The 27615-nt window shown below is 44.0% G+C and overlaps 2 protein-coding genes across 2 annotated transcripts in view; both read left to right on the plus strand.

Moving 5' to 3' along the window:
- The first annotated feature begins 6160 nt into the window (after window positions 1–6160).
- Window positions 6161–8383, plus strand: LOC139422546 (uncharacterized). The gene has a single exon (XM_071173698.1). The coding sequence runs from the start codon at window positions 6161–6163 to the stop codon at window positions 8381–8383; it is 2223 nt and encodes a 740-aa protein (XP_071029799.1).
- Window positions 8384–20511: 12128 nt separating this feature from the next.
- Window positions 20512–27615, plus strand: part of LOC139422243 (glutamate receptor ionotropic, NMDA 2B-like) — a 73583-nt gene continuing 66479 nt past the window's right edge. The window contains exon 1 of the mRNA XM_071173418.1: window positions 20512–21105. Coding sequence (XP_071029519.1) covers window positions 20530–21105 — 576 coding nt within the window. The 5' untranslated portion in view covers window positions 20512–20529. The remainder of the gene's footprint in view (window positions 21106–27615) is intronic.

Raw genomic sequence — 27615 nt, forward strand, 5'->3', positions numbered from 1 at the left:
TTTACCCTCTTTGCTGAATAGAAATAGAGAGAATGTTTCTTTCAACTTATCCATAAAAGGAGGCAAAATTGATATCCTGAAAGTTAGTTAGCATAAAGGAGGAGGGAAGGATAGTGAAGAGACTAAGACTATTCTTCAAGTTTCTGAAGATGAACATAGGCCTAGATATAGTAGATTTGGGAATAGAATGGCTATTGATTGTCTGTAGCTTATGTTTGATGGCTTGTGAGAGTATGGTGTTGGATCATCAACAATACTATTTCAATATTGTAGGCCTATTTATTCGGGGATATATAAAACATATAAAAACAAATGATTACTGTGTAGTCTTTCTAGGTTAGGATCTGTGGAATATATTCAACATCAATCTGGCTAATATCCAATTATTGAAGAATGTAGTGGCTGTTGTAGAATTATACGGAAACTATTGGCTTCAATAGGTTTTATTGCAGAGGTAATGCTATCAATGAATATTAATTGGATCTACCAGAATCACCTTTTTAGATTGACCTGACACATGTCAGGCTGAGCATAGAACTGACTGAATTGTCAACAGGAATCAATACACCTTCACTCATCCTTGTCTCCACAGAGGAACATAAGTCACCTGGAAAACTGCCTCGAGACCCAATCATTAGCTGAGCATTGAATTCCAACATTTGCTTTGGTGACATCTGTTACCTTCAGGCACTTCTTTGGATACTGCCGTGTCGAGACTTCAGAGGTGTATGTTGATGCTCCAGTTTCTGTATGTATGTATGGAAAAACCTACATGTACATAGCTTTGAACAGTTGTACAGTTGAAGTCGGAAGTTTACATACACCTTAGCCAAATACATTTAAACTCAGTTTTTTTTTACAATTCCTGACACTTAATCCTTGTAAAAAAAAATCCCTGTCTTAGGTCAGTTAGGATCACCACTTTATTTTAAGAATGTGAAATGTGAGAATAATAGTAGAGAGAATGATTTATTTCAGCTTGTATTTCTTTCATCGCATTCCCAGTGGGTCAGAAGTTTACATACACTCAATTAGTATTTGGTAGCATTGCCTTTAAATTGTCTAACTTGGGTCAAACGTTTTGGGTAGACTTCCACAAGCTTCCCACAATAAGTTGGGTGAATTTTGGACCATTCCTCCTGACAGAGCTGGGTAACGGTTTGTAGGCCTCCTTGCTCACAAATGCTTTTTCAGTTCTGCCCACAAATTTTCTATAGGATTGAAGTCAGGGTTTTGTGATGGCCACTCCAATACCTTGACTTTGTTGTCCTTAAGCCATTTTGCCACAACTTTGGAAGTATACTTGGGGTCATTGTTCATTTGAAAGACCCATTTGCGACCAAGCTTTAACTTCGTGACTGATGTCTTGAGATGTTGCTTCAATATATCCACAGAATTTTCCGTCCTCATGATGCCATCTATTATGTGAAGTGCACCAGTCCTTCCTGCAGCAAAGCACCCCCACAACATTATGCTGCCACCCTGTGCTTCACGGTTGGGATGGTGTTCTTTAAGCTTGCAAGCCTCCCCCCTTTTTCCTCCAAACATAATGATGGTCATTATGGCCAAACAGTTTTATTTTTGTTTTATCAGACTTAAGGACATTTCTCCCAAAAGTGCGATCTTTGTCCCCATGTGCAGTTGCAAACCGTAGTCTGGATTTTTTATGGCGGTTTTGGAGAAGTGGCTTCTTCCTTGCTGAGCGGCCATTCAGGTTATGTCGATATAGGACTCGTTTTACTGTGGTTATAGATACTTTTGTGCCTGTTTCCTCCAGCATCTTCACAAGGTCCTTTGCTGTTGTTCTGGGATTGATTTGCACTTTTCGCACCAAAGTCCGTTCATCTCTAGGAGACAGAACGTGTCTCCTTCCTGAGCGGTATGACGGCTGTGTGGTCCCATGGTGTTTATACTTGCGTACTATTGTTTGTACAGATGAACGTGGCACCTTCAGGCCATTGGAAAGTACTCCCAAGGATGAACTAGACTTGTGGAGGTCTACAATTGTTTTTCTGAGTTCTTGATTGATTTCTTTTGATTTTCCCATGATGTCAAGCAAGATGCATTGAGTTTGAAGGTAGGCCTTGAAATACATCCCGAGGTACACCTCCAATTGACTCAAATGATGTCATTTAGCCTATCAGAAACTTCTAAAGCCATGACATCATTTTCTGGAATTTTCAAAGCTGTTTAAAGGCACAGTCAACATAGTGTATGTAAACTTCTGTCCCACTGGAATTGTGATACAGTGAAATAATCTGTCTGTAACCAATTGTTGGAAACTTTACTCGTGTCATGCATAAAGTAGATGTCCTAACCGACTTGCCAAAACTATAGTTTGTTAGTAAGAAATTTGTGGAAGGGCTGAAAACGAGTTTTAAAGACTCCAACCTAAGTGTATGTAAACTTCCGACTTCAACTGAACCTATTTTCCTCTCCACCCAAAGGCTGTGGTGTTTTTATGTGTGAAGAATGTTTTCTTCTCATTCTGCTGTACAATGCTGATGTAGGTCGGCATCTTTAGATATCTCTATATATCAACACAGCAATGATGTTATTACTCAGCAATGATGTTATTACTCAGCAATGAAGTTGGAGTGCTGGACATACAAATCCAGGCCTTGCTGCATGTAACTTGAGCCACCGGGAGTTTGTTTTATTCAAATGTCCCACACGTATTTGAAGTAACAAAAATGTTCACAGACTAACCACAGCTTTAAAGTGAACACTCTGTTTGAATATGCCAGGATAAGTTCTATATTTGCTGTATGGGATTACCTTTGCTTTTTCTACGGTCATAAATCTTACAAACGTGAAAGTAATGTTATTCAACATTTTTACATTTGCTTAACTACAGAGGCAGTGGTCTCTGGGTAGAAATTCAAGCTTTGAGATGGACTGTGGTTTAATTCATCCTATCATTGAAATAGTCTATTTTCCTAGATGCAATAGTCCACATACAGTATTTTGTACATTACTCTGTGTTCTGATACATTATAAGGTTGCCATATCCACCAAGCAAAACATTTACATTCCCAAAAGCCCGTTTGTGATGTCACAGTCATGAAATGTACAATACAAATATACCAAGTGAGTGACCCTTGTCCATCATGAAGTGCAGGTTTTTCTGAGAGGCTAACACTGCCATAGTCCAGCCTCTCCTCCCACTGGTATTGAAATGTCATAGTTAATGGACACTTTGCTGGAGTAACCCCGCCAGCCAGCAACCCCTGCCACCCTAAGGAGTCAGAGGGATTGATGTGACTAGTAGATAATATTAGAAGTTATTGATTGGACTGGGTTAGGGAAAATTGCCCCCAGGAGTTTTTCTAGCAAACTCCCTAGCACAACTGCCAATAGGAACCTAATTCTCCCCTGAGAGATTACCATCCAGTTACTGTCAAGTTACTGATTACTGAAGCCGAACATGGTTGAGAGCTAATGAATATTGTTTATCAAGGTTGGATTATAAAAGCACAGCACCACCGCTTTGCCCTGTGGATGTCACCCTCCCACAGATTCATTTGCACAGATTTAGTCTAACCACTGTATTACAGGGAACACTCAGTTTCTCTTGTCATTTTCTATTTAGTCACAACCGCTGCTTATCTGCAACGTAACTGAGTTTCAAACCCCAGGTTGAATACATGCAATATTTTCAGTATTTCATTTAGATTTTCCCTCTCCTGACTTTTTTAAAATCTGGGAAGCAAACTGAATAATTGTCAGAACTTATTTAGAATCTCTTCTCAACCGCCGCTCAGCCATGCAAGCGACAAATTTCAAACACAGTGGCTGCTTAAACACCTCAGTGCAAAGTGTCCCAAATTCAACAAAGTTAAACTGCCAGGTAATGTGGATTACCTGCTACATAGTTTCTGGGACACACGTCCCCTTGATAAATACAGACGGTACTCACTTCACACCCCTTGACTTTTTCCACATTGTGCTATTTTACAGCCTGAATTTAAAGTGTATTGCATTTCGATGTTTTTTGTCACTGGCTTGCACACAATACCTCTGTCACGCCCTGACCTTTAGAGAGTCTATTTGGTTAGGTCAGGGTGTGATGTGGGGTGGTCATTCTATTTTTAGTTTTCTAGGTTTCTTTATTTCTTTGTTTTGGCCGGGTATGGTTCTCAATCAGGGAGAGCTGTTTATCGTTGTCTCTGATTGGGAATCATACTTAGGTAGCCCTTTTTCCCTCCGTTCAGTGTGGTTAGTTGACTTTGTTTGTGGCACTTTGCCCTGTAAGCTTCACGGTTGTTTCTTTCGTTTGTTGTTTTGTTGGCGACATTTTAAAATATAATAAAATGTACGCTCACCACGCTGCACTTTGGTCTACTTCCAATGACACCCGTGACAACCTCATCATGTCAAAGTGGAATTATGTTTTTCAACATTTTTACTAATTAATAAAAAATGAAAAGCTGAAATGTCTTGAGTCAATAACTCAAGCCTGAATAACTCAAGCCTAAATACTTAGGAAGTCATAATAAATGACATAGACTCACTCTGTGTGCAATAATAGTGAACGACTACTTCATCTCTGTACCCCACACATACAATTATCTGTAAGGTCCCTCAGTCGAGCAGTGAACCACAAAGATTCGTTTTTTTCCCCAAGGCCTCACAAAGAAGGGCATCTATTGGTAGATGGGGGAAAAAAAACAGACATTGAATATCCCTTTGAGCATGGTGAAGTTACTAATTACACTTTGAATGATGTATCAATAATACACCCAGTCACTACAAAGATACAGATGTCCTTCCTATCTCAGTTGCCGGAGAGGAAGGAAACCGCTCAGGAATACGAGGCCAATGGTGACTTAAAAACAGTTACGGAGTTGAACGGCTGTGATAGGAGAAAAGTTAGGATGGATTAACAACATTGTGCAGTAGTAACTCTACAATAGTAACCTAATTGACAGAGTGAAGAAAGCCTGTATAGAATAAAACATATTCCAAAACGATTGGCACTAAAGTAATACTGCAAAAAATGCTGCAAAGCAATTAACCTTTTGTCCTTAATACAAAGTGTTATGTTTGGGCCAAATCCAAAACAATACATTACGGAGTACCACTCTCCATATTTTCAAGCATAGTGGTGAATTCATCATGTTATGGGTGTGCTTGTAATTGTTAAGGACTGGGGACTTTTTCAGGATAATTTTTTTTAATGAAATGGCGCTAAGAACAGGCAAAATTCTAAAGGGCAACCTTGTTCAGTCTGCTTTCCACCAGACACTGGTGATGAATGCACCTTTCAGCAGGACAATAACCTAAAACACAAGGCCAAATCTACACTGGAGTTGCTTACCAAGAAGACTGTGAATGTTCCTGAGTGGCTGAGTTACAGTTTTGACTTAAATTTGCCTGAAAGTGATTGTCTAGCAATGATCAACAACCAATTTGACAGAGCTTAAAGAATTTTGAAAATAATAATGGGAAAATGTTGCACAATCCAGGTGTGGAAATCTCTTAGAATTTACCCAGAAAGACACAGCTGTAATCACTGCCAAATGTGATTCTAACATGTATTAACGCAGGGGGTTGAATAGTTATCTAGTCAAGATATATTAGTGTTTTATTAGTGTTTAAAAAAATATTTTTTATACTAATGTTAGAATTTGTAGGGATGTGAATTCTGAAGGCACTGTATAATATCTCCATTATTGTCCTGTAACATCTTCCAATACTGGAACTAGGGAGTTTTCTGTCAGGCGTGTCAGCGAGCGTGAATGTATGTGGGTATCAATGTATCAGTGTTTGTCTATGTTACAGTTGGCATCGGCAGTGAACAGCTTGGCAATTAATTAACCATGACCAGAGAGGAATGGTGGGGGGCAAAGGGGAGGGGAGGGGGGGGGGGGTTGAATTAAAGATGGTGGCTGAGTGGAGAGCTGGGAGGAGGTGCAGTGAGGGAGGTATGAGGGCGGATGGGGTGGAGAACACAAACTGTAAATAACTCTCCTATAAGAAGACGATGGGGTGCTAAATGAAGCCACAACCACAAATATTTACCACCTAGTATTCTGAGACAATTAGGCCACGTTCACACCAGCAGACCCTGATACGTTCACATCGGCAGACAGACCCTGATAAGTTCACACCGCCAGACCCTGATACATTAACACCGCAGGACCCTGATACATTCACAATGCCAGACCCTGATACGTTCACACCGCCAGACCCTGATACGTTCACACCGCCAGACCCTGATACGTTCACACCTCCAGACCCTGATACGTTCACACCGCCAGACCCTGATAAGTTCACACCGCCAGACCCTGATAACTTCACACCGCCAGACCCTGATACGTTCACACCGCCAGACCCTGATACATTAACACCGCAGGACCCTGATACATTCACAATGCAAGACCCTGATACGTTCATACCGGCAGACCATGATACGTTCACACCGCCAGACCCTGATAGTTTCACACCGCCAGACCCTGATACATTAACACCGCAGGACCCTGATACATTCACAATGCAAGACCCTGATACGTTCATACCGGCAGACCATGATACGTTCACACCGCCAGACCCTGATACGTTCACACCGCCAGACCATGATACATTTACACCGGCAGACCCTGATACATTCACACCGGCAGACCCTGATACGTTCACAACGCCAGATCCTGATACGTTCACACCGCCAGACCCTGATACGTTCACACCGCCAGACCCTGATACGTTCACACCGGCAGACCCTGATACGTTCACACCGGCAGACCCCGATACGTTCACACCGCCAGACCCTGATACGTTCACACCGCCAGACCCTGATACGTTCACACCGCCAGACCCTAATACGTTCACACCGCCAGACCCTGATACGTTCACACCGCCAGACCCTAATACGTTCACACCGCCAGACCCTGATACGTTCACACCGCCAGACCCTGATACGTTCACACCGCCAGACCCTGATACGTTCACACCGGCAGACCCTGATACGTTCACACCGCCAGACCCTGATACGTTCACACCGCCAGACCCTGATACGTTCACACCGCCAGACCCTGATACGTTCCCACCGCCAGACCCTGATACGTTCACACCGCCAGACCCTGATACGTTCCCACCGGCAGACCATGATACGTTCACACCGCCAGACCCTGATACGTTCACACCGCCAGACCCTGATACGTTCCCACCGGCAGACCATGATACGTTCACACCGCCAGACCCTGATACGTTCACACCGCCAGACCCTGATACGTTCCCACCGGCAGACCATGATACGTTCACACCGCCAGATCCTGATACGTTCACACCGCCAGACCCTGATACGTTCACACCGGCAGACCCTGATACGTTCACACCGGCAGACCCTGATAAGTTCACACCGCCAGACCCTGATACGTTCACACCGGCAGACCCTGATACGTTCCCACCGCCAGACCCTGATACGTTCCCACCGCCAGACCCTGATACGTTCCCACCGCCAGACCCTGATACGTTCCCACCGCCAGACCATGATACGTTCACACCGGCAGACCCTGATACGTTCACACCGCCAGACCCTGTAACGTTCACACCGCCAGACCCTGATACGTTCCCACTGCCAGACCCTGATACGTTCCCACCGCCAGACCATGATACGTTCACACCGCCAGACCCTGATACGTTCACACCGCCAGACCCTGATACGTTCACACCGCCAGACCCTGATACGTTCACACCGCCAGACCCTGATACGTTCACACCGCCAGACCCTGATACGTTCCCACCGGCAGACCATGATACGTTCACACCGCCAGACCCTGATACGTTCACACCGGCAGACCCTGATACGTTCACACCGGCAGACCCTGATACGTTCACACCGGCAGACCCTGATACGTTCACACCGCCAGACCCTGATACGTTCCCACCGGCAGACCATGATACGTTCACACCGCCAGACCCTGATACGTTCACACCGCCAGACCCTGATACGTTCACACCGCCAGACCCTGATACGTTCACACCGGCAGACCCTGATACGTTCACACCGGCAGACCCTGATACGTTCACACCGGCAGACCCTGATACGTTCACACCGCCAGACCCTGATACGTTCACACCGCCAGACCCTGATACATTCACACCGCCAGACCCTGATACGTTCACACCGCCAGACCCTGATACGTTCCCACCGCCAGACCCTGATACGTTCACACCGCCAGACCCTGATACGTTCACACCGCCAGACCCTGATACGTTCACACCGCCAGACCCTGATACGTTCACACCGCCAGACCCTGATACGTTCACACCGCCAGACCCTGATGGCACACTCATTAAGTGTGTGAGAGATAGAGTGTTTTGTGACTCAAGGAGTAGAGAGAAGGTGGACTACATAGCTACCACCATAGCACTAGCCTAATGATCCTTCTACCCATCCAGTCATTTAAGATCAATGGACACACACTGTGAGTGTGGGATAGATGGCCTCTTCTGGCTCAAACCTCCAGGACAAGAAAGACGTGGTATATTGCATCGTGTCGACCGTGATAAAGATCAGTCAAGACCAATGTGAAGATATGAGGGAGAGTTGTGGATGGATGTGATCAGTGGCTCTAGAGTAACACACGCCTAAAGCCAGTAGAAAATGTTCAAAAGATCTTAAAGCTTTGCACAGGTGAACGAAATATGGCTGAAGCCTAATGATGATTTACATAAGAGTTGGCACCATATACCCTCTAAAAGTTCTTAAAGGTCAATGGACACTATCTAACAAGGCCATACAAAAGCATGCATAAGACACGTAAGAAACGCTTCGAAGACTTGACACCCTGCTATTCTGCTTTCATTCAAATTTACATGTATGATGTCCAATTAAAGGTATACCCTGGGTTTACTGAGGAGAGGGCTCATTCCTGGTGGTGGTTGGCTCCAGCTCCCCCAGCCCCCCCAGAGCTGAGTCAGGAGTCTGTGGAGCCCGGCTGCATGCTAGAGGACCAGCCCCTGGGCAGCGGGCCGATCAGCCACCTTTCATGTTACTGCCATTGATTGGGCTTGAGGAGGAGAATTGATGTGTCTTATGAAGTCGGGGATACGAGGAACAGAATCCCCCATGGCTCCTTAGGGCACGAGCTACCAAGCCCTGATCTACAGTAGATACCGTGTTTGTGTCCATTTGTCCGAGGTAAAGGATGTGTAATTGAGAAGGCAGTATGGTTAAAGATGACTGGCTGGGGTAGTGTGTGAGTGTGTTTCTACATGTTCATTACCTAAGGTAAGGGCATTATATAGTGTACATAAATTGATTATTGCATTGTATACGTATGCATCAGTCAAAGTGTGGGTGTGTGTGTCTGTGTGTGTGTCTGTGTGTGTGTGTGTCTGTGTGTGTGTGTGTGTGTGTCTGTGTGTGTGTCTGTGTGTGTGTCTGTGTGTGTCTGTGTGTGCTTGTTTATGGCTGTGTGTTTGGCTGTGGTCTGCATCACCAGTGTGTGTGTATGTGTGTGGGTGTGTGTGTCTGTGTGTGTGTCTGTGTGTGTCTGTGTGTGCTTGTTTATGTTAGTGTGTTTGGCTGTGGTCTGCATCACCAGTGTGTGTGTCTGTGTGTGTGTCTGTGTGTGCTTGTTTATGTCTGTGTGTTTGGCTGTGGTCTGCATCACCAGTGTGTGCCAAACCTTAACGAATCCCTCAGTGAGAGTGACTAAGGAAGGGAGATGTGGAGAAGACAAGGGGGAATGAAAATAGAGAAAAGGTGCAGTTACACACACATTCACACACACGGTAAAACATCTGACCTGTACTGTGAGCAGAATGGGGGGAAAATCCCCAAAAAGTGCAGTGAGCTATATAGAGAGGAAAGTAAGGAATAAGGGAAGTTGAAATGTACTTTAAACTTTTCCTAGTTCCATTTTACCCCTGAATACGCATTCTTATCCTTTCTCCTCTGTCCTGCCACCATTCTCTTTTTCACACTGTTCCCTCTCTTATTTTCTTCTGTCCCTTATGTGTATCACAGCTCTGATCTACCGTTGGTCCTGCATCTCTATTTTTATAACTTTCTCTCTTTCATTCAATCTGCCTCCCTCTCTTGCCAGCACACTCGCTCTCTCTCACCGTTTTTAATTAAAATCTCTCTGCATCAAGGGATTCCGTTGTAGCTGTGATTTAAATGAGAGGGTGACATAAACCTGACATTACTGTCAGACCGAAGCAAATTCCATCAATTCATGTGAAATTTGCTGCACTGGCCATTCTCCAATGGTGTCTGTTATATACATATATACACACTGCATATCATTTTTTCCCCATACTATTCTTTTTTAAAACAAACTTGCCAAAGCAACTCTGTAATGAAATGTTACCACACACACTGCCTGCCTACTGTACCACCTTGCTGTGTGAAACAAAGCACTTTTCCCCCTCCTAGGCATTTTGCCCACCACCTTCCCCTCACCCCTTCACCCACTGTGGACTCAGTCTTGGGTGGATGAGGTTGGGTCTTAATAAATCAGCATGTTACCACCGGCGCTAAGGCTAGTTTTTAATTAAAACTGTGAGTCAGTCCAGCTGTATTATGAATTGTACTCTGCCAGGAGTGAATAAAACATCACTTCTCTCCTACATTTTTTCTGAGAGTTGTGTGCGCTGTGCTGACAGTGTTATGAAAGAGTCTGTGGAGCTTAGTGCTTGCATAAAAATAATAACTCAATAGTGAGGCCCACAGCCATTAGGGTCAACACCATTATATTACACAAACAGCTACAAGGGCTTTAGCGCTGCTGCTAGGCCAGAGTGACGTAGACACACAGGTTTCACATCGTGACACTTTGATGATGTTTAAAGTTGTGTCAGTTGATGATACCAAAACACTTTCACACACAGCATGATTATTATGATGCTGATGATCAGGTACTCTTGTCCGCTGGCTATTTTCAACACATGACTAATGTGAAACATTTGCTTTTCAAACACAAACAATTGCTCCATATATTTAGGGCCATTCATAAAATGAGTGAGAAGGGGAACTTATTCTCCACCTTTCCCTTTTGATGGGCAGAAATTAAATAAATACCGTCTATGAATATCTTTATATGCAAAACTGTGTTTTTTTTTAAAGCTCCTCTTGAAAGTATCACAAGGTTGAAGCGTAACAACTTGCCTACTTCAATGGCCCTTATTGCTAATTTATGACCTTTTGGTGTCTGTGAGTACAACTGACACCGTCCCAGAGAGAGCAGGGATGAGCCAGCAGATGAAAATTAGCCCCGTGGAGCATAGCGAATAGGAAGCGCTTCATGAATTCATTCAGAGGATGACTAACTGCAATTCAATCTTACAGCTTTTCACAAGCAAACTTATGAATGCTAATTGTTTCATAATTGAAGGTGTTGGCGGACTCACTTCACTGACTGTGGTGATGCAAATGAAGCCCTCTGGCACTCGTAACTACTGCCACAGAAAACTCAGGCGGGTTTAACCTGGTGGGACTCACATCACCTTTTGCACACAGGCCTCTATGTTTGTACCGTCATTTGCGTTTATTTGCATATATGAATATACTATAGGTAAGCTGTTCCATTTGGTATGTAACTAAATTATATGAAAAGTTTTGTTCTGTACAGCTAGCTATGAATCGTCAGCCTATATACTGTGTGGCAATACAGTGCAATTACTCACCATTATTTAATTGGCTTTCTTTTTCTAGATGATATCTTGATAATGAGTACAGAAAGTACGTTGTCAAAGATATTCCACATTGTGTTGTGCTTCTTATCATTGCTTGATTTGGACTGAAATAGGTGCTGGTACTGTTAATATTTAGATGCAGGAGCTCCAGGATACTTTTGAGCTAATATTCTGTAGGAGCAACAGGAGCACAAGCAGTAGAAAATAGGAGGTTTCGCCCAGGTCACGCATTGCTTCTTATACAGTAGTTAATGGAGGTGGAACACTCCGAACACTCCGAACAAAGTGTGTTTGATTTAAATATTATGATAGTTGTCACACAGGTACCATGTTGGAATGACAGCTCTGGATGTGGTGGTGCTGTTGACGGAGCTGAGGCTTACTCTGCGGCGTGCCTCGTGGCTGAGTGCTGGGTGGGATTAAACACGGGACATCTATTGGGAAGAGCTCCTAGATGTCATTATCCTCGTGGGGAGTCTCATCATTGGCTGGGAGCGGTGACGCACGCGGCCCTGGAAGACGGCTGGAGACAGGCATGACAGCCGTACGTACGCCTGCAAGAAATAGTGATGATCATGCATAAAAACAACGGTGGAAAAGAGATACTGTACTGGAATCCGAGTCTCCAGCGACTCACGAGGGTTTAAACATGCTGCCAAAACAGATGCTCCAGCGCTGAATTACACCCTTTAATAATGTAACCTCTCTCACACCTTTGCAAAATGTGCCGTAGTCTCCAAATGACATGTCCCATGAATTAATGCCATTAATTAATTAAAATCCAATAATTAAAACGTTAAATTAATACTTTACGCTCAGTGTTTGAGATCAATTGACAATCTTTACCATGGCACTTTGAGATTTATTTTAAACTGCAAAACCCTTACGCACCACTGCACTTTGTATACCAGGCTTCTCTAGTCACTCGTAGGCTCAGTCACTGGTATACTTTTATTTACAAAGCCATTTTGGGTTTACTACCTTTTTACTTGTGCATTTTTATTGTTCAGAAATGTGGTGAGTACTCTCTTCGTTCGCTGGACTTTATCCTGCTAACTGTTCCAAATGTCCGAACTGAATTTGGTAAAAGGGCTTTTATGTACTCTGTGCCATCGTCTTGGAACACCTTACAAAATACTTTTAAACTGGAAGAACTTGTCCCAATTGGTGTTTTTAAATCACTGATGAAGGATTTTGAGGCTGATTCCCTGACCTGTCAATGTTTTTAATTTGCTGTTTTATACTCTTCTGAATTCAATGGTTTTTACTAGATTACTTGTAGTTTTTCATGTTGTCTGTCTGTAATTTTTTTGTAATGACTTGGTGCTGTCTATCTTGGCCAGGGCGCTCTTGAAAAATAGATTTTAATCTCAATGAGCCCTTCCTGGTTAAATAAAGGTTAAATAAATACATTAAAATTCAAATTAAATCCATCATTCACCTGAGTGGAGAACAAAGTAACTTATTCATCTCTTACCATTTTAGAAGATTGAAACGTGAGGAATTTGATACAGGTCAGGTGATAGCTGCTGTTATTGCTCTGGTACAGTAAACAGCAGCTATCACACACTATACTGAAGAACCCTGGTCACCATCCATTCAATCTGTAACCAAAGCAATATTACAGTCCAAGCCTCTTGAAAGTCAGTTAGGACACTGTATCTATGCACTCAATAAGTGAACTAGTTAGGACACTGTATCTATGCAGTCAATAAGTGAACTAGTTAGGACACTGTATCTATGCACTCAATAAGTGAACTAGTTAGGACACTGTATCTATGCAGTCAATAAGTGAACTAGTTAGGACACTGTATCTATGCAGTCAATAAGTGAACTAGTTAAGACACTGTATCTATGCAGTCAATAAGTGAACTAGTTAGGACACTGTATCTATGTAGTCAATAAGTGAACTTTTTCGAAACCGTAGTAGCCATTGGGAAGAGAATAGAGTTGTCATCCTCAATTGTTAGTTTGTTGTACAGTAAGTCTAAGTATCACAAGTCTGGGATGTTTTGTCCCTTTGTCCCTTCGTCCTCTGGCTTTACAGGGGTGTAAATGCAGACAGACATGGACACCACAGTACTGAACTGGATCAGGTTGTGCTCTTACCTAAGCATATTTCAGGGTACCATTTTGATTCATTTGACTGTACACAAGAGCTGTTGGTTTTCACTCATGGGAGGCAGATTTTGAGCGCGTATCTATATCCCCATATCTTCTTTTAAGCAACTGCTGCAGCACCAAATTCAATTCAGACCATTTATATCCCTGCATGCAAGGAGGACAAATACAATATTTTCAAACTGTTGTCTCTCTTTCACACACACGCACGCACACGTACGCACACGCACACACACATGCACACAAAGGAAATACCCTGCACACCTACTAATCCAAAGGCAGGATCCTGGTTCCAAAAATAACAGCTTGGAATGAGATGGATGGAGGAGGACAGATTATTGCGGCTCTGGTCCGTGAAAAGCTGTCAATAAAAGACATTTAAAGTGATTACCGGGCCGTTATTGGCACGGGGGTCACTCTGGTTTTCTCACTATTCCAAAAGGCAACACTTTGAAATCATACACACCTGTAAAGGATGTTTAAAATGGAAATAGGCCAGCTGAAGTGGAATTGTTCACGTACACTGATAAGCATATGGGGGCAGTGAGCCCACAAGTCAGGGAGGAGATGAACTTTTCTCCTCCAATCAGAAGAGTGGGTGTTAATAGAAATCTAAGAGTTATTACAGGACCAACTGCTTACCTTCATGGTTGTGTCAAAACACATTACACAACTTCAGGCATTGTTCAGTACTTTTCTCCTTCAAGACACTTGATATTCAAAGACAAGCCACAGATATTGGGTTTCGTGCACATGCCAGTGTGGCAGAAATTATCTTTTGTCCCTATTTGCCAATTTCTTGCATATTGCACATATTATGAAAATCGAATCCTTCTCCACCTGAAAACAGATTAAGATGCAAACTTCATGGCTTCTTTTGGAGAAAATGTTGGGTCTTTGACACAATTTCTCAGTACTGCAGTACAAGTTCCGGGCAAAGACAGTGTATGAATACACAGGTCATAAACAGTTTAGACGTGTTGTTGTCCTCCGCACTCTCCTAAATATCAAAGCAGATAATAAAAATGACATATTGTATTTGTTCTTCGTATTCATGCAAATATCCCGCCTGTCAGGCCTGACACATAATGAGAAGAGAGAGAAAGAGAGCGATTGGCACTCCAACATCCTCTCTCTTGAAATAGACACCATTATACACTCAATGACTCTCGGTAAACATGTGAATGTATGCTTGGCTGTGTATGGTAATGAGGGGGATGTGAGTGGCTGCTGCGGAACATCACGTCCAGACCTCAGGTTCAAATAGACCCGCCTCTTCCTCCCCAGCAGCCAGCTAAAGGCCATGCGTGTACTTTTCCACTAGAGCCAACATAGTTCACTCCTCTCAGCGGTTTGGCCCTGTGTTCTAGGGGCCAGCTCATCCCCTCAGGGACCTGATAGTACATGCTGCTGTCACAGACAAACCTCACCTTTTAGATAATACTGGGAGTCAATATTCCCCTGTATTGTATACTTTGCCCAATATCACTTGTGTTGTGACTGTAGAAAGCAAATGCGCATTAATTATAAATGAAAGCTTTTGATCGCTTCTCCGTATTATGAATTTCCAGGAAACACAACAGCACGGCCCCGTGTGTGTGTGTGTGTGTGTGTGTGTGTGTGTGTGTGTGTGTGTGTGTGTGTGTGTGTGTGTGTGTGTGTGTGTGTGTGTGTGTGTGTGTGTGTGTGTGTGTGTGTGTGTGTGTGTGTGTGTGTGTGTGTGTGTGTGTGTGTGTGTGTAGAGGTGTGTGTGTGTGTGTGTACACGAGACAGAGAGCGCACCGTGCTACTGTTATTTTGTATGTACGGCTGTCTTTTGCCAGTGTGATGGCATTCTATTACAGTACCAGTCAAAAGTTTGGACACACCTACTCAATCAAGGGTTTATCTTTATTTTTACTATTTTCTATACTGTATGGTAGTAACCAAAAAAAGTGTTAAACAAATCAAAATATATTTTATATTTGAGATTCTTCAAAGTAGCCGCCCTTTTCCTTGATGACAGCTTTGCAAACTCTCGGCATTCTCTCAACCAGCTTCGTGAGGTAGTCACTTGGAATGCATGTCAATTAACAGGTGTGCCTTGTTAAAAGTTAATTTGTGGAATTTCTTTCCTTCTTCATGTGTTAGAGCCAATCAGTTGTGTTGTGACAAGGTAGGGGTGGTATACAGAAGATAGCCCTATTTGGTAAAAGACCATGTCCATATTATGGCAACAACAGGTCAAATAAACAAAGAGAAACGACAATCCATCATTACTTTAAGACATGAAGGTCAGTCAATACGGAACATTTCAAGAACTTTGAAGCGTGGAGGAGGACGTGGGATGGTGTGGGGGTGCTCTGCTGGTGACACTGTCAGTGATTCATTTAGAATTTGAGGCAGATTTAACCAGCATGGTTACCATAGCATTCTGCAGTGATACGCCATCCCCTCTGGTTTGGGCTTAGTGGGACTATCATTGTTTTTTCAGCAGGACAATGACCCAAAACACACCTCCAGGCTGTGTAAGGTCGTTTTGACCAAGGAGAGTGATGGAGTGCTGCATCAGATGACCTGGCCTCCACAATCACTCGACCTCAACCCAATTGAGGTGGTTTGGGATGAGTTGGACCGCAGAGTGACGGAAAGGCAGCCAACAAGTGCTCAGCATATGTGGGAACTCCTTCAAGACTGTTGGAAAAGCATTCCTCATGAAGCTTGTTGAGAGAATGCCAAGAGTGTGCAAAGCTGTTATCAAGGCAAGAGTGGCTACTTTGCAGAATCTAAAATCTAAAATAGATGTTGATTTTTGTAACACTTTTTTGATTTCTGTATGATTCCATATGTGTTATTTCATTGTTTTGATGTCTTCACTATTTTTCTAAAATGTAGAAAATAGTAAAAATAAAGAAAAACCCTTGAGTGAGTAGGTGTGTCCAAACTTTTGACTGGTACTCTATGTCAGTGCGTAAACGTGAGTGCCCGTCTAATATCTGGGCTATTTTGACAAGGCATGCTCGCCACCACCACCCCGGCCCCGTGCTAGTTGTAGTTGTGTGATTTATGGCTGACGAAGGCGTCCAATTACAGAGCCATAATATCCACGTCATGCCTCATATCCTAACAGTGTCTCTACATCAGTTGAGCCATGTTAGCCCAAGCTTTCATTAATGACAATTACACGTTTTATAGTCCATTTAGTCCCACTTATTACCTGGGGTTATTCAGGGAGGTAACCACCAGTAGCAGTCGGCAGACATTCCTAATTAGTCAATCGTTTGGATGCAGTGTTGGGTGGGGTTCTAGTCGCATGGGCCGGGCGCTGCAGAGTTTAGCCCCTAGGCTGGTATCAGTGTGGGAGCCTATCTAGGGGTCCATCGGTGTGTAATAGATATCGCAGTGTGCTTTGGTGCGTTAAATAAACCAAATGGTGCGTGAGACATGTCTTCAGGGCTTGCTGTGCGGTCTTCTCTTAGACTTCTCATTCTATTATGTGATCAACCTTTGTGTGCTTTAAGTGCCGTTCTGGGAATTATAGAACTTCATGGGTTCATCATCTGAATGGACATTGTGTATACAGTAAATGTGTAATATGTGCCTGTGTATGTTGCTGTGTAAAATGTGTCTATGTTAATTTGCCCATGAAAATAATCGTGTAAAATGGACCCATTGCAAGGGTGCATTGATTGCTTATCAGAGGGGAATGGGCAGTGTGTGTGTGTGTGTGCGTGTGTGCGTATGTGCGTTTGTGCGTGTGTGTGTGTGTGTCTCCGTATATATCTCTGTGTCCATCAACAGTGTGTGGAGAAGCCTATGCTAATTGTTGCCATGGAAACTGAGTGCTGCTAGAGAAGTACAGATTCAAAGGGAGCATCTCCCCCCTCTCTCTTTCTTCCTTTTCCTCCCCCTCTCTCTCCCATCCCTCTTTCTTTTCTCAGTCTATCTGCTGCCATTCCCCTCATTCATTCAGTCTCCTCTTCCCTCTCATTGCTTTCCATCAAGGCCCACTCCAGCTGCCTATCCTCCCTCTCTTACTCTTTCTCTCACCTCCTCCATTCTCTCTCCATGAATCTCTTTCTCTGTCTCTTGGTGTCCCTCCACCTCCTCATATGCCTTACTTTTAGCAGATTGTCTGTATTTCTATTCTCTATTTTCCTCTGTCACTCTTCTCTGTCCCTCCCTCCCTCCCTCCCCTGCTCCCTCTCCCTCTCTCTTTAGAGGAGTGTACAATTGGCAATTAACACAGGGACCTGTAATTAGTGCTGACGAACCTCCAGCAATTAGTTATCCTAAAGAAGTATTTTTGTCATCTCTACACACCTCCCCCTTCCATCCCCCAGCCTCTCAATCTCTCCTCTCTCTCTTTCCCTCTATCCTGCTCACTGTCTCGTTCCTATAGGGTTTGTTTGTTCAGGATTTTTCTTTTTACTCCCTCTGCCTTTTAAACTTTTGCTTTTGTTCCACGGTGAGTGTGCACACACACTCCATGGTGCTTACACGCACGCACGCACGCACACACACACACACACACACTTACACACACACACACTCCATGGTGCTTACACGCACGCACGCACGCACACACACACACACACACACACACACACACACACACGCTATTACAACCATCCCCACAATATTTAGGAGCCGCTGATATGCACACTCACCTACCCACAAATATCACCCCCCCCCCCCCCCCCATAAGTGTTCAACTCCCCTGTTATTGTAATGGTGATAGGTTAGGTTAGAATGTCTTGGGGTATGATATTTGTGCGTCTAACTTTCTCACTCACCATTATTCACTCATCATTCAGGATTTTCTGTAATCATGGTAGCATTCACATCCATGTAGAAGTGTTTAGAAACGTATTCTATTCTTATTTTCAATTAAAGTGACTCCAAAATGACACAAACCAAAACAAACTTTGTAGAGTCATGTAATCATTGCGTGATATGAATATGGGACAGAGTATTTAACTTTATACTATTTTAATACATATGTAAGTGAATTTGTCCCAATAATTTTGCTCCCCTAAAATGGGGGGACTCTATACATGAAGTGCTGTAATTTCAAAATGAAATAAAGTGCACTAACGCAAAAATACCCTAAAATGAAGGCTGGCGGTCTGCACTTTAACCCCATCACTATTGTCTGCTGGAGTACAGAGCCAAAACAACATAACATGTCCCAATACTTTTGGAGCTCACTGTATAGTTTTTCAAATAGGATATGTTTAACTACTTATTCTTCTCACTTTGTGTCATTCTCTCTCTCTTCTTCCGTCCCTCAGCCCCCCCTCTTCATCACTGTTAATGAAGGTCTATAAAAAAGAGAGATACAGTATGTGGTCATTCACGTAAAGCGTTGAAGAGAGGTGGATGGAGGGATGGAGAGTAAATGAGTGTTGGGATAAAATAGGACAGAAGAGAGGAGGAGGGGTGAAGATGTGGGGGGGTATTGAGACTTGTTATTTGCTCGGGGCATCCATCACTCCCTCCCTCAGCATCTGTCCATCTTTCTGTCTGTATATCAGGGAGCCAGTGTTCACTCATCACATCAAGCCAGTTCCTCAGTCAACGTGCATCTCTCTCTCTCTCTCTCTCTCTCTCTGTTTGCTTCTTTCTCATCCTCTCTCCCTCTCTCCTTTGCATTCCCCTCTACCCTCCTCCTCTTGCCTTTTCTCTTTCCTCTCTTCCCTCCCTGTCAGGGATTCAGCCACCCATCCAGCGGGAGAGTTTATGTCATCTATAATAAAGAAAGTTATCCTGCTTGAAAACACTCCTCATGAAATATTGATCAGTATGAGTGTATATACCTTGTATCCATGTGTGTGTGTGTTTCTGCACTATTGATGTACTGTATGTCATATACAACCTGTCCTAGCTAGGTTTCCATCCAATAGGCCACAGATGTTCATGTGAATATAAAACAAATCAGCATAAAGAAACTAGTGGTGTTTCCAGTGAAATGTACTTTTCGCTTAAGTTTTCATTTACCGAATAAAAACCTAGAGTCCAATGTGTTTCTGTGGCATTTTCAACTCTACTGATATTTCTGTCACAAAAACGGTTGTATTAAATAGAAAACGTGTCTACTCTGGTGTTGGCACATGTACTCTAGCCAACAGCTCACAGTTACAGTGAGGGTAAGGTAGGCTACATGATGAGTTTACTATGGATAAACACCAGTCAAGCATCAATCATCATGTCACCAGAATAAGACCCTCAATATTTATTGGAAAGGAGCATCAAGATCACCATGCACTTTCACCACCCTGTGAAATTCATCATCATTTATTTCATCTGTAATCTAATAAACTGAATGGTTTCCCGAATCATAGTGGAAGAACCACACACCATATCATCGCGTGAAGTTTACTTCAATATGATGGTTATTATGTCAATATTTGCACATAAAGGCGTTTCCACCACCATTTCTCGCATAATTCATTTTACCAATGAAAAAAAAAAATGTTGAACAAAAAATGATCTGTCAGCATTTATAAAATTGTACCGAGACTTCCTGTTTCCATCACAGCTGTAGTGATTTTTTTTTAATACGGTATGACTTTACTGGCATAAAAACTGTAGATGGAAACATGGTTAGTGATACACTGATTCATGTTATTGGCTCTTGCTAATCCACTTAAGTCAATCAATGTCTATGGGCCACATTGACCTCTTTCTCTCTCTCTCTCTCTCTCTCTCTCTCTCTCTCTCTCTCTCTCTCTCTCTCTCTCTCCTCCCACCCCCCAGATATTACAGTCCCACTCCTCGATTATGCCTGTCTGCGGCTGCCACAGCGCCTCCCACCCTCAGGAAAGGCGAGCGTCCCCCACGCCCCTGCCCCCCCAGGAGGTGAGACGTCCTCCCCGGCGCCGTGCGGCCCTCTCCTCCCTCTCCCTGTCCCTCCTGGGCCTCCTGATGTGCCTGTTCCACCTGCCCCCCGCCTGTCACTCTCGCAGAGACAAGGGCGGGGGCGTGGCCCACTACATCCCCATGGCCCAGCCCCCCCACCACCAGGTGCTGCCCAAGCTGGTGCAGGGCCTCAGCATCGCCGTGGTGCTGGTGGGCAACTCTAGCGAGGTGGCGTTGGCGGGCGCCCGGGAGAAGGACGACTTCCTGCACATGCCACTGGCGCCCAACGTGGAAGTGCTCACCATGAACGAGACGGACCCAAAGAGCATCATCAAGAGCATATGTGACCTGATGACAGAGCACTGGCTACAGGGCGTGGTGTTCGGGGACGACACGGATCAGGAGGCCATAGCTCAGATCCTGGACTTCATCTCTGCACAGACACACATCCCCATCCTGGGGGTCCGCGGTGGCTCCTCCATGATCATGGCTGCCAAGGTACAGTGTGTATGTTTCTATGTGTACTGTGTGTGTGAGAGAGGGTGATCGAGAAAAGAAAAAAGTATGAGCAATGTTTTTATCTGTTAGTGTTTATCCTCTGTATTTCATTGTTGTCTTAAACAATGATCTGTTCACAAATGAAGCGGCGACGTCTTTCTGGTGCAACGTCGTTACCACTATCAGATCAATGCTGGTTCATTCATGGGAAAACAGATGCAGAGGTTTGACAGAGAGCAAGAGGGGTTGTTTCCTTTGAAGTAAACTGGAAAGCGTGGGGAAGTTGGAGACAGGATCAGCGTGGTGCGATAGGAGGGAACAGGAAGACAGGGAGAGAAGACGTGCATAGAGAAAGAAAATAATAACTCAAGTAGACTGGCATGAGAGAGAGAGAGAGAGAGAGAGAGAGAGAGAGAGAGAGAGAGAGAGAGAGAGAGAGAGAGAGAGAGAGAGAGAGAGAGAGAGAGAGAGAGGAGAGAGAGAGAGAGAGAGAGAGAGAGAGAGAGAGAGAGAGAGAGAGAGAGAGAGAGAGAGAGAGAGAGAGAGAGAGAGAGAGAGAGAGAGAGAGAGAGAGAGAGAGAGAGAGAGAGAGAGAGAGAGAGAGAGAGAGAGAGAGAGAGAGAGAGAGAGAGAGAGAGAGAGAGAGAGAGAGAGAGAGAGAGAGAGAGAGAGAGGAGAGAGAGAGAGAGAGAGAGAGAGAGAGAGAGAGAGAGAGGAGAGAGAGAGAGAGAGAGAGAGAGAGAGAGAGAGAGAGAGAGAGAGAGAGAGAGAGAGAGAGAGGAAGCTGTACTGTCACCAGACACACAGTGCTCATCCCTATGATATTTCCCCCCCACCCCTTTTTCATTCTATTCACTTTAACCATGTCTAATGGGATGAAACAATCTGGTCCTGCTTTATCTTAGCCGGCTGTGATCTGCTGTGGACCGTGCTGCTGGACTGGACTATTTATTTCTGCAGAATAATCAACTTTTATTCAGCCTGAACAAATACTGTACAAAATGGGCTCCCAGAAACTCCTAGAATTTCAAACAGTCTCCAAAAAAAAGCTGTCCCAAATGAGGCCGTCCGCTTAGCATTCCAACTGACGTCACGTGCTTTCAGCACAACGGCTTCCATTGTGGATAAAACATTATCTCTGCTCACCCTTCCTCGTTTGACCCTGCGTCAACAGGGTCCACCAGTAAACATGGCCCACTATGACCCACTACGGCCACCAGCCAGCCATTAATCCCCTATATCCCCATTACACCATGGAGGATAGCATTGGACAGTCAAATGACATTTACCCCACACATCTCTATCAACAGGTACGACATCCACTGACCCAGCCCCTTGTGCCATGGCCATACATACGTGTCACTGACCCCATAGTATATCCTACACACATAGATATATTGATGATACACCACCCGCCCGTGTTAAACATGTAAACATGATGCATTTTATTGTTCATAAAGAGGTGTACAGGGTATGCATGCAGACTGAAGGTGTAATTCATTAAGTGCACGTGCCATCCATGCGCCAGGAGCCCAGGCTTGTGCTGCTGCGGCTAAATGGATTTCCCAGGCCGGAAGCCAACACAGGGCCCAGGAGAGAGAAATGGAGCCACATCCAAGGCCATGCTAGTCTCCGTCTCCAAACGGATTTGTGTCTGTTGTTTAATGGGCTGAAACAATATTGGTTGAGAATATGGTAGAATAAGAGTGGGAGAAGGAGAGGGATGGGGAAAGAACAGCCTCTCCTCCTGAGAGAGAATCTGGGGGAAGATGGACAGCAGGTGTGTGGAGAGGACGGCGCTGCAGAAGCTAGCTGCTGGAAACGTGGCAGACAGAGTGAGACAGCAGCACAGACTGGAGGCGTGAAGGAGCAAGGAGAGGCCCCGTAGCTGGGAAGAGAAAAGAGAGAGAGACAGAGTGAGACAGCAACACAGACTGGAGGCGTGAAGGAGCAAGGAGAGGCCCCGTAGCTGGGAAGAGAAAAGAGAGAGAGACAGAGTGAAGAAGGTAAAATCAAAGGTTGAAGCAGAGAGCTTGAGATAATGTGGTGTAAAAGGATTTGGGAACTAGACTGAACAAAAATATAAACGCAACATTCAACAAGTTCAATGATTTTACTGAGTTACAGTTCATATAAGGAAATCAGTCAATTTAAATAAATTCATTAGGCTCTAATCTATGGATTTCACATGACTGGGCAGGGGCGGGCCTGGGAGGGCATAGGCCCACCCACTTGGGAGACTTGCACACACACTGGGGAGCCAGGCCCAGCCAATCAGAATGAGTTTTTCCCCACAAAAGGGCTTTATAGACAGAAGACTGCTGGTCTCAGATGATCCTGTAAGTGAAGAAACCGGATGTGGAGGTTCTGGGCTGACGTGGTTACATGTGGTCTGCGGTTGTGAGGCCGGTGGGACGTACTACCAAATTCTCTAAAACTCCGTTCGGAGTCAGGCTTATGGTAGAGAAATTAGCATTCAATTCTCTAGCAACAGCCCTGGTGGACGTTCATGCAGTCAGCATGTCAATGACACGCTCCCTCAGAACGTGAGTCATCTCTGGCATTGTGTTGTGTGACAAAACTGTACATTTTTTCTTGATAGGCTACACTTGTCAGATGGATGGATTATCTCGGCAAAGGAGAAATGCTCACTAACATGGATGTAAACGAATTTGTCCACATAATTTGAGATAAATAAGTGTTTATTGCGTATGGATTTTTAATTTTTTTTTAACTTTACATTTTAATTTCAGCTCATGAAACATGGGACCAACACTTTACATGTTGTGTTTATATTTTTGTTCAGTATAATAAGCTTTGGAGAATTGACAGATCGAGACGGGGGAAAGGGAAATGTAAAATAAGATCTTAATCTCTCTCTCTCTCTCTTTCTCTCCCTCTGTCTCTCTCACTGTCGCTCCCTCTTTCTCCCTCCCTCCCTCTTTCTCTCTCTCTCTTTCATGCAAGGCCAAATGGCGCTGATGCAGTTGGCAAGGCAACCCTTTGCTTACCTATACAGCAGGATCATAAGTGAGACAGAGAGCCGAGGGGAAATAAGATATTTTTTTAAAGCTGATGTCTGGAATAGAAAACAGGAATGGTGCTGAAGTAGTACACAGAGTAGTATCTACAGTGGGTTTTGGTGTGGTGCTGAAGTAGTACACAGAGTAGTATCTACAGTGGGTTTTGGTGTGGTGCTGAAGTAGTACACAGAGTAGTATCTACAGTGGGTTTTGGTGTGGTGCTGAAGTAGTACACAGAGTAGTATCTACAGTGGGTTTTGGTGTGGTGCTGAAGTAGTACACAGAGTAGTATCTACAGTGGGTTTTGGTGTAGTGCTGTGAAATATACAGTATCTATATATTTTTTTATTGTGAAATTAGAAACCAAGGGATGGGTGACGGATAGACGGATGGACCAAAGGATGGTGTTATAGAGGAACAGAGGGAAGGTGCGACAGCTGGTGGGTCTCCGACAGCGTCACTCAGGAACGAGGGAAAAGATGGTTGAGGTGGAGAGAAGCGAAAGATGGATAGAGGGAAGCTGTACTCACATCTGTATCAATGAATAAGATGGAAGAGAGAGAAGGGTGAGAGATAAGTGAGAGAGGAGCAAGTGAATTACTGCATGACGGAAGGAGAGAGAGATAGAAGGAGAGAGAGATAGGAGAGAGAGATAGAAGGAAAGAGAGATGGAAGGAAAGAGAGATGGAAGGAAAGAGAGATAGAAGGAAAGAGAGATGGAAGGAAAGAGAGATGGAAGGAAAGAGAGAGATGGAAGGAAAGAGAGATGGAAGGAAAGAGAGATGGAAGGAAAGAGAGAGATGGAAGGAAAGAGAGATGGAAGGAAAGAGAGATAGAAGGAGAGAGAGAGATGGAAGGAGAGGAAGAAAGAAATATGGAAGGCGGGAAGGAAAGAGAGATAGAAGGAGAGAGAGATGGAAGGAGAAAAGGAAAGAGAGAGAGAAGGAAAGAGAGATGGAAAGAGAAAAGGAAAGAGAGATAGAAGGAAAGTGAGATGGAAGGAAAGAGAAAGAGATGAAAGAGAGATAGGAGAGAAAGAGATGGAAAGAGAGAAGGAAAGATAGATGGAAAGAGAGAAGGAAGGAGAGAAGGAAGGAGAGATGGAAGGAAAGAGAGATGGAAATAGAGATAGAAGGAGAGAGAGATGGAAAGAGAGATGGAAGGAGAGACCTAAGGAGAGATGGAGAGAGATGGAAAGAGAGATGGAAGGAGAGAAGGAAGGAGAGATGGAAGGTGAGAAGGAAAGAGAGATGGAAGTATGCAGATTGAAGCAGTTTGGGATGGATCATTCTTCCATGGATTAGAGTTGCTGGTACTGTATAATGCTACAGCATCCAGCTTACATACCAAACACTCTATTTAGTGATCATCATTTGCCTCTTAATCTAGCATAATGGGTAACATATTGTTTAGCTACCAAAAATGATGTCAACTCTTGTGAAGATATTGACAAATAGGGTTAAATTCCACAGGGTTCAATTCTCGGGCCGACTTTTTTCTCTGTATATATCAATGGTGTCGCTCTTGCTGCGGGCGATTCCCTGATCCACCTCTACGCAGACGACACCATTCTGTATACTTCTGGCCCTTTCTTTGGACACTGTACTAACTAACCTCCAAACGAGCTTCAATGCCATACAACACTCCTTCCGTGGCCTCCAACTGCTCTTGTAAAACCAAATGCACGCTTTTCAACCGTACAGTGCCCGCACCCGCCCGCCCGACTAGCATCCCCACCCTGGACGGTTCCGACCTAGAATATGTGGACAACTATAAATAACTAGGTGTCTGGCTAGACTGTAAACTCTCCTTCCAGACTCATATTAAACATCTCCGATCCAAAATCAAATCTAGAATCGGCTTTCTATTTCGCAACAAAGCCTCCTTCACTCACGCCGCCAAACTTACCCTAGTAAAACTGACTATCCTACCGATCCTCGACTTTGGCGATGTCATCTACAAAATAGCTTCCAACACTCTACTCAGCAAACTGGATGCAGTCTAGCCACAGTGCCATCTGTTTTGTTACTAAAGCACCTTATACCACCCACCACTGCAACCTGTATTCTCTAGTCGGCTGGCCCTCGCCACGTATTCGTCGCCAGACCCACTGGCTCCAGGTCATCTATAAGTCTATGCTAGGTAAAGCTCCGCCTTATCCCAGTTCACTGGTCACGATAACAACACCCACCCGTAGCACATCTCAGGGCATCCTATTGGATGAACAGCAGTTCATCTAGACTACACCAGCCAGCCAGCCAGCCAGCCAGCCAGCCAGCCAGCCCAGTATTCAATATGGAAGAGATCGCATCCTCACCTACAGTGGTGATGGGATTTAAATATCAGAAATAAATGCAAACAGGAAAGTAACCAAATGACCCCCAGGAATCTAATCCAATATGAATCACGGTCTCTACACGTTTTTTTATCAGCACAATCAAACAACAGAAGACGTGTGTGACACCATAAATATTTGATTGCACTGCATTGTTTTATATATTATTATACATTTTTATTTTACTAGGCAAGCCAGTTAAGATCAAATTACTTATTTACAAAGATGGCCTACTCCGGCCAAACCAGGAAGATGCTCCGCCAATTGTGCGCCACCCTATGGGACTCCCGATCACGGCCAATTGTGATACAGCCTGGGATCGAACCAGGGTTTGTAGTGACACCTCTAGCACTGCACCACTCAGGATCCCATGTATAGACAATGGGAAATAAGAATATTAATGAACCGCTGTTGCGATGCACATTTTCCCTGAGGATTCCAAAAGCACTTTAGCTTCTCACCGTTGAGACAGCTTCTACCACCAGGCCATTGAGCAGCTAAACCCTAGCTGTCTACCCGCATGCACCTTAAAACCTCTAAAGGATCGGTGGGTCCCCCACGGGACGGTTGAGCTAATGTAGGCTAATGTGATTAGTATGAGGTTGTAAGTACAAGAATATTTCCCAGGACATAGACATATCTGATATTGGCAGAAAGCATAAATTCTTGTTAATCTAACTGCACTGTCCAATTTACAGTAGCTATTACAGTGAAATAATACCATGCTATTGTTTGAGGAAAGTGCACAGTTATGAACTTGAAAATGTATTAATAAACCAATCAGGCACATTTGGGTAGTCTTGATACAACATTTTGAACAGAAATACAATGGTTGTTTGGATCAGTCTAAAACTTTCAACATACACTGCTGCCATCTAGTGGCCAAAATCTAAATTGTCCTGGGCTGGCATAATACATTATGGCCTTTCTCTTATATTTCAAAGATGATGTGTATTATCTTTTACCAGATCTAATGTGTTATATTCTCCTACATTAATTTAGCATTTCCACAAACTTCAAAGTGTTTCCTTTCAAATGGTATCAAGAATGTGTATTTCCTTGCTTCAGGTCCTGAGCTACAGGTAGTTAGATTTGGGTATGTCATTTAGGCGAAAATGGATAAACGGGTGGATCCTTATTATTAAGAGACCT

The sequence above is a fragment of the Oncorhynchus clarkii genome, chromosome 12 (genome assembly GCF_045791955.1).
Source record: "Oncorhynchus clarkii lewisi isolate Uvic-CL-2024 chromosome 12, UVic_Ocla_1.0, whole genome shotgun sequence".
NCBI classification, from domain to species: Eukaryota; Metazoa; Chordata; class Actinopteri; order Salmoniformes; family Salmonidae; genus Oncorhynchus; species Oncorhynchus clarkii.